At 45.1% G+C, this 16,786-nt stretch overlaps 1 protein-coding gene across 3 annotated transcripts in view; it reads right to left on the reverse strand.

The window, feature by feature from the left end:
• Window positions 1-16,786, reverse strand: part of CLSPN (claspin) — a 270,119-nt gene that overhangs the window by 161,380 nt on the left and 91,953 nt on the right. The window contains exon 1 of one of the 3 annotated variants that reach the window (XM_069223822.1): window positions 10,941-11,181. The exons of 1 other annotated variant lie outside the window; for it this stretch is intronic. In XM_069223822.1, coding sequence (XP_069079923.1) covers window positions 10,941-10,964 — 24 coding nt within the window. In that variant the 5' untranslated portion in view covers window positions 10,965-11,181. Of the gene's footprint in view, window positions 1-10,940; window positions 11,182-16,786 lie in introns of those variants that run through there. One more of the 3 variants, XM_069223823.1, reaches the window with a different exon arrangement.

Genomic DNA, 16,786 nt, shown 5'->3' on the forward strand with positions numbered 1-16,786 from the left:
TCCGTCAGGACCTGTACCGACTGACCACGAAGGGAAGGGAGGAAGGCCTTGAGAGCCAGACATACAGCCCGTAACTCTAACAGATTGATATGAAACATCTGCTCCTCTGGAGACCAAAGGCCTTTGATCTCCAGATCCCCCAGATGAGCTCCCCACCCTAGAGTGGAAGCATCCGTTAAGACCATGGCCACTGGTGGCGACTGCGCGAACGGCTTTCCTTGTGAAAGATTGTTGCGCGCAATCCACCACTTCAAGTCCACAGCAGCATCTCTGGAGATCTTGACAGCACCTTCTAGATCTCCTTTGTGTTGAGACCACTGCCTTCGGAGGCACCACTGAAGAGCCCTCATGTGCCAGCGAGCATGCGTGACCAACAGAATGCAGGAGGCAAACAGACCGAGCAGACGAAGGACCTTGAGGACTGGAACAACCGCTCTATTTCGAAACATTGGAACCAATTCCTAAATATCTTGAATCCGCTGATGCGGAGGAAAGGCTCGACTCAATGTTGTATCCAGTACTGCCCCTATGAACAGGAGGCACTGAGAGAGCTCCAGGTGAGATTTGGGCTCGTTCACCGAAAAACCCAGGTCGAACAACAACTGAGTCATTGACTGCAGATGATGCGACACAAGCTCCGGCGACTTGGCTTTGATCAACCAGTCGTCCAAGTAAGGGAATACTGCTATCCCCTTCCTTCTGAGCTCTGCCGCAACCACCGACATCACCTTCGTGAAGACTCGAGGTGCTGAAGTAAGACCAAACGGAAGGACCGCAAACTGATAGTGCTGCGATCCCACCATAAACCGGAGATACTTCCTGTGTGACTTGAGTATCGGGATATGAAAGTAAGCATCCTGCAAGTCGGCAGACACCATCCAATCTTCCTTGTTCAACGCCAAAAGCACCTGAGCTAGGGTCAGCATCTTGAACTTTTCCTGTTCGAGGAACCAATTCAAGATCCTCAGGTCCAGGATTGGTCTCAACCGACCATCCTTCTTGGGAATCAGGAAATACCTTGAGTAACAACCTCGACCCCTTTCCTGCTCTGGGACCAACTCTACCGCGCCCTTTGAAAGGAGGACTTGTACCTCCTGTTCTAGCAACAGGAGGTGTTCTTCTGAACAATAAGATGGGCGGGGCGGGATGAGGGGCAGGAACTCCCGAAAGGGAAGGGTGTAGCCTTTTCCCACAATACTGAGAACCCAAGTGTCCGTTGTAATAGTCTTCCACTTGCGGAGAAAATGCTGTAATCTTCCCCCTACAGGAGAGGAGTGAGTGGGAAATGGTGGAAGCCTAAGGCTGCTTTCCCTGCTGCACCCCTCCAGAGGACGAGGAAGAGGCAGAGTGCTGCTGAGAGGCTCCTCTGGTGCGGGCCCTCCCTCTCCCTCTAAAAGATCTATAGGGATGGGAAGAGGCAGGTTGCTGGAATCTCCCCCGAAAGGAAGAGGAGGAAGAGCCACGCCCAAATCCCCGAAACCTCCTGAAAATCCTGGAAGAGGCAGAGGAAGAAGGAGCTTGGAGTCCTAGCGATTTGGCTGTGGCCCTGCTCTCCTTAAAACGTTCCAAGGCCGAATCTGCCTTGGCGCCAAACAGCTTGTCCCCATCAAAAGGGAGATCCAATAGGGTTGACTGCACATCTGCAGAAAACCCCGAATTACGGAGCCAGGCCTGTCTCCTTGCCACCACAGTCGTGCCCATTGCTCTGGCCACCGAGTCGGTCGTATCCAGCCCAGCCTGAATAATCTGGGTCGCAGCAGCCTGAGCATCTGAAACAACATCCAAAAGACCCTGGGGAAGCTCCGTAAATGATGAGGAAAGGTCATCCATAAGAGCATGAATATATCTCCCCAGGATACAAGTTGCGTTGGTGGCCTTCAACGCCAGACTGCAGGACGAAAAGATTTTCTTGGACTGCGCATCCAGTTTCTTCGAGTCTCTGTCCCCAGGCACCGTCAGGAAAGAACCAGGCGCTGATTTGGATGAACAGGAGGCCTGCACCACCAAGCTCTCCGGTGTAGGTTGCCTAGAAAGAAAGCCAGGGTCAGTTGGTGCAGCTCGATACCTCCTGGCTACGGCTCTATGAACCGCTGGGGAAGATACTGGTCTCTTCCACACCTCTAGCACCGGATCCAGCAAAGCGTCATTAAAGGGCAATAGAGGCTCTGCCGCAGCTGAGGCCGGATGAAGCCCCTCTGTCAGAAGGTTCTGTTTTGTCTCTGCCACCGGCAAAGGCAGGTCCAGAAAACTAGCTGCCTTCCGTACCACTGCGTGAAAGGAAGCAGCCTCCTCCGTGTATTCCCCTGGAGACGAAAGATCCCACTCAGGGGAAGTGTCCAGCCCACTGGCTGTATCTAGACCATGCAGTCCATCACCCGAGTCCTCTAGTTCTCCTTCTTCCAGGACTCGTTGGTACTCCTGCTCCTCTAATAAACGGAGAGCACGTCTCCTCGAATGAAGCCTCTGCTCGATACGCGGAGTCGACAATGCCTCAGCCGAAGATCGGCGCCGATCTTCAGAAGCCACCGACGCCGCGTCCGGCGCCACAGGTAACTTCGGCGCCGATGAAAGAGCACTCGGAGCGGATGGACCCACCGGAGTCACAGGACGAAATCCCGACGTCGACGGGATGGAAATCTCCGGGGCCAATCCCTCCGAAGCCACCGGAGCGGCCACCGGCGCCGAGCCCACGTTCCCAAAAGGGAGAAAGGGCATAAAGGGTGCCGGCCGTAGAGGCGCAGGATCACCCAATGAAAAGGCCAAAGGGCCAGCCGGAGCACCCCCTGGAGCCATCTGTTGGAAGATGGTATACATTGCATTTAGGAATGCGGTACTATCGGCTCCAGGGGTGGGAAAAGCCGGATACTGGGGTGCCTGTATCGAAGGCGACCCAGACGCCGGCCTCGACGTCTGCGACGCCGGGGACAACACCAGAGGCTGCACCACTTCAATCACCGACGCCTGTCCAGGTGAAGTCGGTGACGCCGGAGAGGGCAACGGCGTCGATGGATGCAGCGTGACCGTGGGACTGACCTCCTAAGTCCTCCGGCGCTGATCCGAAGACCTGGAACGAGTCTCCTTGCTCGAATGGCGCCGTGATTCTCTACGGCGCCGGGAGTCTCGATGACGCCGATGCCTTGGCGAAGAAGACTTCTTATGATGTTTTTCTTTCTTCGACTTCGCCATAAACAACTTCGCCTCACGTTCCTTGAGGGCCTTTGGATTAATGTGCTGGCATGAATCGCAAGTCGAGACGTCGTGGTCGGAGCTTAAACACCAAAGACAGTCGGAGTGAGGATCCGTAACTGACATCTTGCCCCCACACTCACGACAAGGCTTAAAACCCGACTTTCTCTGCGACATTATTACTGCAGCGAAGGACTACGCAGCAAAAAATACACTGTAACCACGAAAGTAACAGTTGCTCCCTCGAAGATAACCGTTTCGAATGCAGACGGCGTCGCATGGGCTAGAGTGACGTCCTCGTCGACGTGCAGAGACTAGGAAGAAGATTTCCGTCGAATGCTGGCGCCATGGGAGTATTCATTAGGTCAGGAATCCACAGGTAGTTGTATCCATCAGAAATCAGGGGCTTAAACAAGGGCTTCTGAGTTTACACATCATTTAAACATTGAGAGCCCAGGTCTGCTGTTTGCCAAGACAAGGACATGACTTTGAAACATACTGGAGTATCCCAGCATTAGTACAGTGTTTGTTTGCTGCACAAGAGGAGTTCACGCAGAAAAAAAGACAGGTCTTATTTAAAAGATCTTCACTGACTATTCCGTAAATTGAAGGTTTTTCCACTCACTCAAAAATGTTTTTTTTGGCACTCGCTCAGATTGTCTCACCAATGCGCAGTCAGCTTCATAGTTTTACGCCCTATTTCGTCACCTAATCTATCCCAAGTTTGTGTCTGCAGCTATTGTAGTATGTGTACTGTATGTATAAGCGATGCAGAGTGATGAAGGACCGTGGGTTCTGTTTTTGACGTTCCAGGTCTGTTCCTAAGCTCAAGTAGGGGTGATGATGTTTTCCCAAACAATGGAAGTTTCAGGATGCAGAAGGGAGGACGACTAGATACTGAAGTGAGGACGAAAGGAGGCATGGCCCCTAACGAAATTCAATTAGGTCCTTCCTTCGGCATTGCGACTTGGTAGATGGTGGGGGTGAAGAGAGCAGCAGTCTTAGAGTGAGAAAGGTCTTTTAGGTAAAACCATCCTTTTGTCTCTTTCCTGATCACTGTCTTTGTGGCTCTTCATAGCCAAGTGCAGACAGTCCACACCCATTTGTGCCTCCTTTGTTGGAACGCCAGGCTGGAGACTACCCTGTTGTGAGGCGCATCACCCCCACAAAATGGCTGTGTCTACAGAACTGCAAAGAGAGGTACTTGGAAAGGAAGCCTGTCAGGATCTGGACAGGGAGTCCTCTTTATCAGACTCGGACTCTTCCAGAAGTGATAGAAGAACGAATCCAGCATGAAAGGAGAGGGTGTGAGTACTGACCTCCTAGCACTTTTTTTCTTTTAGCGGGACCTGGCGTGGCAATATACTGCATTGTGCACATACGCAGGTAGAAAACAAGTCAACACTGCAAGGTTAGCAGTGTAGCTGTTCACTTCCTATAGTTTGCCTGGACCCAGCGGATCAGCGTGAGCATCCGGGTCACATTGTATTTAGACCCAGGACACATAACAGACGCTGCTTTGTCTCAGTTTTCAGGCCTGGGACGCTACATCTTGATGACAGAGTACCCGCCCTATATTTAAAAAGTATAAGTGCCGTACTGCGATTACCTTCAAAACAGAGCCAGTCTCTGGAACATTGGTGTACTCGACTCTGGCTCATTTTTGTTGTTCTAACTTGTGTGTACACACGCAGGAAGCGTGTGCTGCACATTTTTTTTTTAGTATCCTTTGCTTTCTTTCCTGTAGTGATTCAGTGCGGACTGGAGTACTTGCGTACAAACATTTAGACACGCATGAAGAGAGGTTTTTCTTTTTGCAATATCTTCTGGTCTAGAGAAACATACAGTGGAGTGTGCCCAGAACCCTTGGTAGTACTACCAAGCACACAAGAGTGCTCTTTTACGGCAACACTGTATTTTGGATTAACAGCACACAGCGGCAGTGTGTTGGTTGTACAGAACAACTGCAGTTTTGCGCCTGCAGTGCAATTCCTTTGGCAGCACGCATGTTGGAGTCTGCTTAGGCTTCGATCTTGGCTTTCCTTTAGGGAGCAGCGTTTAGGATAACATGTAAAGCGCACGGAACAATCATTTTCCTTTATTTTACCACTGTATGCACTTTAAACAAGCATTTACAATGCAACGGGTCTCGCGTTTGCTCATGTTAGAGCTGATCGCGTTGTAAACTCCTAACCCGACTTTTCACCTATCGGGCAAAAGTGCATTTATGTACATAACCCGAAAAAGAGAAATTAACTATGTAAAGCGCTCGACTTCTGCCAAGCGAGATCGCGCTCGTAAATTAGAGAAAAAGTGGTCCACGATGGAAAACAGCGAGCCTCGCATGTTTTCTGTACTTGGTCGCTGCGCTCGAGGAGGGCTAGCCACCGGAAAAGGCATGACGTATGCGTGCCTTCGACTAATGAAAGCAAGCAGATTTTATTAGGCAAGCCCACGAACCAATAAAAAAAACACTGACGTGAAGTTGACAGGGCTCCGACCCCTTTTCTAAATACTAAAGCGTCTCGCTGCGATACGCATGCAACGCAGGCTCGACCCTAAAAAACGAAAGGCGCTCAGTAAAAACAACAGAGTTCCTGGACCAGGTGTTAGCTAACCCTGACAAGGTTAATATACTTACTTTACTTGTCCTTTATTTTTGTGTTTTGTCTCGCAAGACTGACTGCTTGTGATTGTGTATGATATATGATAGAAACCCCTATGTTGGTTTATGTATTACAGGATCCTTTTTCTGGATAGTCCAATAACCTTATTTGAGGCACGCCACCTTCTTTACTACACCAGACACTACCCCTCCTGCGCTTCAATCACCTTTTTCAGGTAGTTAATACATACCAAGTGTAGGTGGAGGCACACAGGGTCTCACAAGTTTCCCGATTTACTCTTCCTATTTTTACTTTCAAGGTCCAATTGCCTGTCCTACAAGGAGCGAAACAACATTACACTATATGGATCTTCTTCCCTGTACCCCAGGCTTCATTCTTGCCCTGTTAATTCACTTATGCAGTGGAAGGAAAGGAACAGTGAAGCCACGTTCATATTGTCTCTGCAAGCTACTGCCTGGGAAGAAAGGCAAGGACCGCAGTGGTTTGACAGTGTCACACAAAACTAGTTCTATTGTCTGCAAAATTCTGAAAAAAGTTTAAACTACATAAAAATTCATGACCTTTCTTAGCTATGTAAACTTGTGACTATTTTAAAACAGATTGTGATAGAAAGAATGTTTTGCCTGTTTATTTTTTAAGTGACAGCCTACGGGTCAGAATATTTAAAAACCTATTGGAAGTCAGATCCTGTTTGTTACTTACTGTACCGTATGAGTAGGTGGCCTCAAACAAGCTTAGAATGCTGCATACATTATACAAAAAACAGTTACAGAACCCCTGGGTAGTTTATATTATAATATATACCATTCTTTTAGGAGAATATCTTCACACCAGTGCACCATCAGTGAAACATTTGTCTGCTTATAAATTCTTAGAATCAGAATGGACTTGTTTGAAGGAGACAAGACAGACATGGATTGCAGTGAGCTGTTAATATATTTCTGAATCCCTTCTACACTTTACAGGACGATCCAACAATCCAAGTTGCTCACAATATATATATATATATATATATATATATATATATATATATATATACACACACACACACACACACATATATACACACACACACACAGACTTGTTTCTTTGGTGCCATGTAGTGCAGCGATGAATTATGGCAGCAATCTCATTATGTAGGAGCTCTGATAATAGTCTCTCTGATTATGCCAGGGATAATACTATAGTAGAACTTGAATACTAGCAATTTGAAGCCCTACAGTAGCAATTTCCTTATTTTGCCCCCTTTCTGCAGATATACATACTGGATGAAGCTGTAAGCAATAGTTCCAGGGCTGGAACGCCTTTGAATCTGTGCAAACCTACTAACTATACCCATACTCAAAAAGGTTGGAAATTTACTCCTGACAAGGGCAGAAGTAGATATTCTTGGGGGAAAAAGTAGTTGGATGGACAGTAAACTTGTAAACCCACAATGGATTTTGGGATGAGCAAAACTACTCTTCCACAAGGAATATACAGGTGCACAAAGTAGTTTTGTTTTTGGACAGGACCCAAAGAGTTCACCTCCCGCCGTTCCTATCAGAAGCCTCCAATATCACCTGTGGCGTCCCTCAAGGATCTTCACTCAGCCCCACACTTTTCAACGTTTACATGGCCCCCCTCAGCGACACCGCACGAACACACCACATCAACACAGTCTCCTACGCCGACGATACTCAGCTTCCCATCGAAACCAGGAAGACCGTCACCCACGCCTTGGTCAGTAGCCGATTGGATTACGGAAACGCCCTATATGCAGGAATAACAAACAAACTCCAGACAAAACTGTAAAGAATCCAGAACGCATCCGCACGCCTCATTCTGGACATTCCAAGCTGCGACCACATCTCCCCCCATCTCAGAGACCTACATTGGCTGCCAGTATCGAGGAGGATCACTTTCAAAATCCTCATCCACGCACACAAGGCCTTCCACAACACAGGTCCGACCTACCTCACCGACAGACTCTCCTTTCACACCCCGACTCGCAACCTTCGCTCCGCCAGCCATGCCTTCGCCTACGTTCCTCGCACCCGCCGCACGACCACCGGAGGAAGATCATTCTCCTACCTCGCCGCAAAGACCTGGAACTCCCTACCACTCCACCTCCGCCTTACCCATGACCTTCTATCTTTCAGGAAACAACTTAAGACCTGGCTTTTCGACCAGTACCCCCCCCACCACCCCAGCACCTTGAGACCTTCCAGTTGAGTAGTGCACTTTACAAATCCCTGATTGATTGATTGTTCAGTGCCAGGAACTACTGTGGCAATGTGTACTTTTTGAGACCAAAATGTTTTTTTTTGCTTGTGTTTGTTACAATGGTGAGGGTCTGGCAGCTCCCACAACAATAAAGTGCTACAAAAGTCATGTAAAAAAAAAAAAAAAAAAAAAAAAAAAAACGCACCGACAAAACCAAAAGACTAACAACTGTTGTCGGATCGGTTGCTTTTGCCAATGCTTGTTTATTTTCATATGTTTCATAATCTTGTTTAAAATGGTTACACTGATTTTCCATTATGAATAATACTAGCATGCAATACCACATTTTACTAAATGCCACTTCAAAGAAATAGTGCCTAAAATTTCACAATATTTTAGCAAAATGTTTTTTTTCTACTTGCATTTGTTTTCTGGAAATTTTATTTTGAAAGCAAAGAATCGTCAATCTTGCTTACAAGCTTCTGCAAATATCTGCATCAAATCAGAGAGCATTTGGGGAGCTTTATATGTAGCCTCATTCAGTTAACTTTTCAAATTTGCGTGTACACATTTTTTTTTTTTTACTGGAACCACTGTCAGTAATGCAGTGTGACCTTACAGCAATTATTTAGAGCACTCACCCTAATAATAAAGGCTTTGCATTAATGAACTATAAATACAAGCTCGAACAGCATTAAAATGTGGACACAAATATTACCTCAACTGTGGACAGCTTCCTTCCCTGTAAACTGGCAACCAAAGGGTTTGTGCTGCAGGGGGTTCAGCCTACTTGTCCCAATGAACATGAAAGCTTGTTGTCCTTGATCCCAAGCAATATGTCCTGAGTGTCGGGCTACAGGAATTTCAAACCCATGTATATACATGTATAAATTGTGAACTATTCTGAATTACTATTTCCTTCTTTCAATGGAACACAGTGCACTTTTTATGGAATCATTTATGTTTTTTGTGGAATCATAAATGCTGTGACTATATGCTATAACATCATATTACCAATGACTTTGAGCGATTTGTATTTTTTAACCAGCATTTGCTCAAAACTTTTTTTTTTTTTTCTAGTCGGTGAAAATAACTGTCAACAGGCATTGTTGCCTTTGACATTGTTTTTTGAGATAGTATGACACCAATGAGAACCACTGTATTTTAAAATTATTGTATGCCCTGGTTCCTATGGAGTAAGCATTGTCCTTCTTTTTGTAAGAGAGAATTAAAGACAAGCACCAACTTTTGATGTAAAACGAGATTGCAAAATATCCATCTAGTGAATGACCGGCACAATGACAAACTCGAAAACCTGGGGCCAATCCCAGCCTTCCTGTCTAACCAAACTGTGAGATCCTAAACAATATATATTTTTTTTACTTTACCTCTTCTTTCTCCATTATCAGATATGACAGCACACTGAAATATGTGGGTTCCTAATGTGTGCTGTACAAAAACTTCTCCTGTGTTTGACTTAACAGACTATAATGTTTCTTGCATGTATAACAACAACAACAACCTAGCTCACAAAGATGGCGCACAGGACAACTGATTCATTAGCTGTAATGTCACCAGATATGGCAGAGAGGGCATAAATGTTTTTAAGTTCATGTTTGAAAACTATTACTTTTAATAAATAAATGACACTCAATGCAGTGATATCGTTACACAAAAAACAATTTTTTTGATTTTGAAGAGACTTTATAATATTCTGCCGTTTGCTGCAGGATATTAAGGTGCAACTAAAGATAAATGTTTCTGGACAGTACCTGTGCTTCTTTTGTTTTTCTTGGTTTAACATTATTGTTTGCACATCTATTTACCGTTTTAGGTCTCACCCACACAGTGCATGCACTATGAGATGTACTGTAATACCATTAGTTATTTTCATTGTAACTCATTTGCAGTCTTAATGTCTTAGCTCCTATAGGCTTCCCTTCCTTTCTTGAGTTAGCTCTTCCTGGAGCACGGACAAAGTACATGTGTTCTTCCAATACACTTTGTTTTATAAATGTTTCAGTATTATTCCTGGCTGCGCAATATGCTTTCCTACTCTTAACGGACATACGGTTTATTTTCTAATGTTGCTTTCAAGCTATCTGCCGTCTCGATTGGCGCTTTACTTACATCCACAACTGTACTACTCTACGCCACAACACTTTGCCACTCTATTCTACGCCACTTCACACTACTCCATGCTACGCCCCTATATCTACTCTATACCGCTTCACTAACTTTTAGCCATGCCAAACTGGCGCCACGCTGCTGTACAACATGGTTAAACGACATTGGCAAAGCCAATAGCTGTCATACTGGCAAGCGCTATTGGTTTTGCCAATATTTGTTCTGAACATCAGTACTCAATTAAACAGCAGCCCAGTGCGGGTGTTCACCGGGACACATCTAAAGGTAAGGAGGGAACAGGCCTTGGGTGCTTTAAAAGTCTCCCGGGCTTTGGAGCAGCCTGGGTTTTGGGTTGGAGAGTCTTACACGAGACGGGGCTACCGAGAGGCTGCCTGTCGTGGGGTGGCACTGTCTTAATGGCGTGAGGAGTACCTGTGTTTTGGAGAGAAGTGTTTTTATATACGGTGCGTGAACCACTTTCTAGAAGTAATGTTGCCTTAGATGCGAGACAGTGTCCTAGGCTAAGCAAGAGTGGCAGTGACCATGGGGAAATAACCGTCTTGCGAGAAAGCAGTGCCACCGGTAGAAGTGATTACTTGTGCCTTGAGGAGAGACGCTATCCTGGGTGCAGGGGAATACATTGAGCTGGGTCCAGGAAGACACCAGAGGCAAGAATAAGAAAGGGAATCGCTTGTGCCTCGAAGAAATGAGTTGAGTTCTGTTTCAAGGGGCAATGGGAACAGAGGAACGAACTGTTCATGCGCCTTACTATGAACGACAGAGAGAGAAGTTTACCTCGGTCTCCTTGATCTCGGCCATTAGTTCTTCGACAATCTCTGTTGTCCTGAACCGTGGGTAGAAGTCACGTAGACAAATGAATCGCTACCTGAAACCGAGGCGCTCGCACCTGTTCCACCGATGTCCTCACCACCGGGGGTAATGCCACCTGGATCCCGGGTTACATCCCAGCCTATTGCCACTGAAGAGGATCAACGGCCCCGTTCCGAACTTTCGCGCCTTGGCCAAGGCTAGCACTAACCCCCGCAGCCTTCCCAACCAATAGCAAACGCTTCACACAAAACAACGTCTTCAGTGGCGCGGCCTCTGATTTGCTAGTTTTAGCCCGGCAGGTTTAGCTAAAATTAGATTGGCTGTAGGCTACTTCCAGGGTAACACAAAATATGGGGCGGAGTTTAAGGGTGACAGATGGCGCGAGCGGACTAAGAACCCAGATGATACCCCCAAGCTGGGCAGACGTGTGTGTCGCTCATACGTATTGGCTGGGCAGCCATGTCACGGTCAGGCACACCAATCCTATTCACAACGGGAGAATTTACGTACTTTTCTGCTTGACATTAGTGAGCCATTAAACCGCACGTATGCCTGACATTAACGTGGTAGACCTTGGGTACACCATCACATAATGAAACAAAGAGCTTATTCGGAAACACTTTATTTAAAATGTTATGAATTCACACCTTTGGATTGATTTCTCACAAACCGGTTTGTTGCAAAGCATGTGTAATCAGAAAGACTGAAACGACTTCCAGAGATAGACAAATCCCTTGGATTTCTGCTTAGCTTCAGTCATTGTGTGACACTTTTTTGTACCAGTTTCGTACTCCAGATCTGAGAGACAGGAGAGGTTCTCTTTCGCTGCTCCTACCCCTAGAGGTCTAAAACTCATGACTGTAGCCTGACTCTGGTCTACCTCATATTTCTTATTAAAATGGTATGTCCTTGCCTGCCTTTGTTCAGCGGCAGGAAGCCTTGGGGTATGAAAGGGCTACTAGCCCCAAATATGGGTTTTGAGGTTATGGGACAGACAGGTGCAACTGCGCAGCAAAAATGGGGTTTGGGATATTTGGGCTCTAGTGTGCTGGGGCCTGTCGTACTCTGGCTGTGCAAAGTAGACTAAGTACAACCACTTCCCCTTTGACTCTCAGGGTAGCAAGGGCAAGCAATCGCTGGCTTATCAGGGAGGTATTGTGGGGGTGTTGTCGAGCTCAACAACCAATATACAGCTACAACAAATTCAATGTCCTGCCCAGTGCTTACGTTTGCAAGAAAGAAAGTACTGTAATTATTAAATTTTTTACTAAATATTATACACTTAAAAATCAGTATACACAAGTCAGTGCGTCTGGGCACTCTCTCATGTTGGTGCTACACTCACTCCACTCGCTCTCCGTTTCCAGCAAGGCGATTCTCTGAGGGCAATCAGGAGTAACATGAATCAAGCTCATGTTCAGTATTGGTTGCCAATAGCTCAAAATTGCGCTCTGCCATTATCTTGCACCTCCACAAATAGGTGAGTTCTCGTGTATCTTTTCTTTTGCCTCCATGCACTCAAAGTAGATCTTGAACAGCTATGGAGAACCAGCAAGTCCTTGTCAGAGTTCATCAGAGCTGGGCACAGGCTGCATTCAGTAGCACGTTTGTCCAGTCTTTCCTTCACAGGTTGTGGTGACAGGTCCTGCGGGAATGAGGTAAATTATATGACCATGGCATTCTTGATGGTGCAGCTCTACCATCGCAGACCTGAAGGGCTGTAAACCTTAATGGACAGACGATAGGTGCAGTCTTGGGGACTCCTCAGCAGTTGGCAATTGCAGTTTTTGCACAGCTACACTATATTTAATCCTGACTGGGTCTTCTGTGGTGACGCAATAGCATCCCAGACTAGGCCTTAGACAGTCATGCAATTGCAGTGTCAGGGTTACCACCAGGAACCGGACTAAGAGTCTAGGGGTCCCTCCAAACCACTTGTGCAGTTTGCTCATTCCTGTGTGCCTCATAGCCAGCAGGGCATGTGCCGGAATTCGCTCATTCCTGGACTGTCTCTCCTCCTGCAAGGTCAGACAGGCTCCTTCCCCCTCTCAGTAGGAAGGCAGGCCTCCAGGCACTTCAGGGCAGGTAACATTGCTCCACTAGCAGAAAATCCAGAGTTCAAGTGATGTCCCCTCTTTTCTCGGAGGCTGGCGATCAGGCAGACACCAGCTATGGTTGTACATCACTCCCTTGGCTATGCTTCAGAGCACTCTTTTACGCAACCATAAAAGACTTGGAACTGGCACCAAGTGGGTGTTTGGGTCCCAACTTAATATAATTTTTCTACACAAAGGATGTGGATACTCTGTCTCAAACTGTAAATACAGTTTAAGGTGGTTCTTCTTTCAAGTTTCCTCTCCTGGCTTTTCACCAGACATATCTTTTGTGTAGAGTAAGGCTTCTCACCACAGTTAGCACACCCATACCAGAGACACAATAGAGGTGTGCCGTTTCTGCATCTGGCTGCCATCAGCTCAACCAAAGGAGTAATCAGGGAATCAGGCAAAGAAAAGGCTAAGCCTCACAGTGGTGCCTTAAGCTGGCATTAAAGAGTCCACACAAATCAGTAGATTTTCATCCAGTCTAATTCATGACAGCTGACTCAGACCACTTACAGAGCACAATTTCCAGGAATGATTCTACTCGATTAACACATTCTTAACACAAACAACAAAGTCCAACTGCCAATGGAAAATATAACAAACTAAATATCACATTGAATATAAAGAATATATACTCATTGGAACCACAGAGATGCAGCAGATTCAAAATTAAATAAATACATTTTTTTTATTAAAGTAAGAAACAAAAGAATTATATACTTAATACAGAATCACTTTCTTCTCCAATATACATACATTTATATTCAACACATAATTAAAGAAAACACAATATGCATATGGTGGGGCCACAGACAAATTCATAAAAAAATATCAATCACTACACACACACACACACATATCTTCCCAACAGACCTATCAACATTCTCAATCATACAACTAATCCACAATTTAAAACCAGACACGTGATGGGAAAACATGGAGGACAACAAGAAAACTAGCTCCTAATAAAGATTAGCTAGTTCAACATATGATTCAAAGTGTCAGAGAAATGCCAAAAGATATATAAAATAAAATCACAATTCATAACATTATAATTCCTAATACATTAGACTGGTAACCTTCCATCAATTGAGGTTATTCATAACAGATATGAAATTAGTCCTTCCTTCCCCACATTGCGCCAATGCACGTTTCAGTGGAGCTGCACAGCAGGGGCCACCTTCTTCAGGGCGCAAGACTGTAACATGACGAAATATCAGATGATGGCTGTGGCCCAATAAAATCTAATGTATACAAAATAATCATTAGAACATAATAGCTCACAAATGTTCCTATAAAAAAAAAGACTCTGTGTGCCCCAATGAGGGAATCCTAATATGATAACCAGAGGTTTCAAAAACACATCCACATATTTGCAGAGAGGATCAGTTGCTTCCCCAAACGATACTATGGGGCAGAGGGGAGGATCCATAACATTTCTGTGAGTTCTAGGCACACCATAAGTTACAGGTACAGGGAGTCGAGTTGGTGTCCGATTAAGAAAATCAAATTCTTTCTGACATATAATGCCCTGATGTAAGGCCTCCTGGCTAATGGTCAAAATACGCTGGATAAACTTCTTTTCTGGATAACGTACAACTTTTTGATAATGCCGAGGAACCTGTTACATATCTTTCATTTTGGATTTGTAGGCTGAAGTTTCCAACAGTAATATACCGCCACCCTAATCACAGGGTTTTACTGTAATTTCATGATCCTCACTTAGTTCCTTCAGTTGTGTATTGTCCTTTTTTGGTCATATTATGAAGGGGTTTTGGTATGTATTTTATGGCCTTTTTGATCTTCTTCAGGACCACTTTTTCAAAAGAATTCTACCTCAGGACTCAGTTTATCTATGTATTGTATTTGTTTACGTTAGATGGATTCTAACTATCTGTTGAATATAAATGTGTGTATATAGGAGAAGAAAGTGATTCTGTATTAAGTATATTATTCATTTGTTTCTTACTTTAACCCCTTTGCTGCCAGGCCCTTTCCCCTCAGATGCCAGGCCTTTTTTTGTCTATTTGGGGCAGTTCGCGCTTTGGTCCTCATAACTTTTTGTCCACATAAGCTACACACGGCAAATGTGCGTCCTTTTTTTCCAACATCCAAGGGATTCTGGAGGTACCGAGACTTTGTGGGTTCCGCTGGAGGAGACCAAGAAATGAGCCAAAATATAGCTTTTTTTTATTTTTATAAAGGGCTGTAGTAGAAGGCTTGTGGTTTTTCCCCTGAAAATGGCATCAACAAAGCGTTTGTGGTGCCAAAATCACCATATTCCCAGCTTTCAGGAACAGGCAGACATGAATCAGAAAACCACATTTTTCAACACAATTTTGGCATTTTACTAGGACATACCCCATTTCTACTATTTTTTGTGCTTTTAGCCTACTTCCAGTTAGTGACAGCAATGGGTGTGAAACCAATGCTGTATCCTCGCATCACAATCGGGCAGCAAAAATGCAGAGAGAGACATGAAAAGAGAGAAAAGGCCTTTCCTCTCCTTTCATGCTTCTCTCGCCCCCTCCACGTGATTGGAGGAGAAATGCTTTTGCATTTTCCTCCAATCCGCGCTGGAAGCTGAGCTTCCAGCATGGTGGAGGCAGCCTCTGATGAGGTCAGCACGCGATCGCGCGCTTATGTCATCAGACGCCACGGGGGTGTCGGTGGAGGCGGGGGAAACTGATTCCCCGTCCATCCCTGCCCAGGGGAGGGGGCGCTAGCAGTGCTGCCGAGGATGTAACCGTTACGTCCAGGCCACCCGAGGGGTTAATACAAAAATATGTATTTATTTAATTTTGAAGCTGCTGCATCTCTGTGGTTCCAATGAATATATATTCTTTATAGTCAATGTGATATTTCATTTGTTAGATTTTCCATAGGCAGCTGGCTTTAGTTTGTTGTACTGTGTTTCCCCTGGTTGCTGCCTATGTATCATTGTAACTCAGGGGTTCTCTATATTTTCATAGTTAACACATTTTTAAGTAAACGTTGTTAGGCTAACCATGTCAACAGGAAATTTGTTTAGACAGTTCTCTCTCTGTCTAACCTTAGTTAAGTCTGTAGAGATTGCTTCAAGATCCCTCACTGTTTCTCCAGCCCAAAGTCGACACATTATAATTGTATTTAAATAGCACTTACTACCCGTGATGAGGCACTGAAGCGCTTTTCCGCAAGTAGCATGCTACTCCAGAACCTAGAGGAATAGTGTTGAATTAGCATAGGGAAATATAAGTTGTTAATTTAAGCGGTGAACATCCAAGTCTGTTAGTTGGATTGAACAGGATAATGCAGGAATAGAAGAAGGAAGAGTCTAGTTAGTGTTATTTGGAAGTTCATATTGGTTAGATGAGGTCTGGGATGAGTCAAAGGAGGAAAGAATATGGAAAGGGTTATTAGGGAGACCATAGTAGTAAAATGAAATTTGGGATGAATCAAAGTAGGGATAGAGGAGGAAACAATAGAAAGGGTTTTATGGGAGAGCATAGTAGAATGAGGTTTGGGGGTGAGTCAAGGAGGGATAGAGGAGAGAAGAGTAAAGAAAGGGTCTTAGCCAGGTCATAGTAGTAGAGTGAGGTTTAGAATAAATCAGAGTGGAGGTAGAGGATATATTGAGAGAGGTAAAGGATAAGACATAGAAAATAGTGAATTGGAGGGAGCTGACTTTTTTTCTTTCTTTCTACTAAAACACTATAGATAGATAAC

The sequence above is a fragment of the Pleurodeles waltl genome, chromosome 3_1 (genome assembly GCF_031143425.1).
Source record: "Pleurodeles waltl isolate 20211129_DDA chromosome 3_1, aPleWal1.hap1.20221129, whole genome shotgun sequence".
Taxonomy (NCBI): domain Eukaryota; kingdom Metazoa; phylum Chordata; class Amphibia; order Caudata; family Salamandridae; genus Pleurodeles; species Pleurodeles waltl.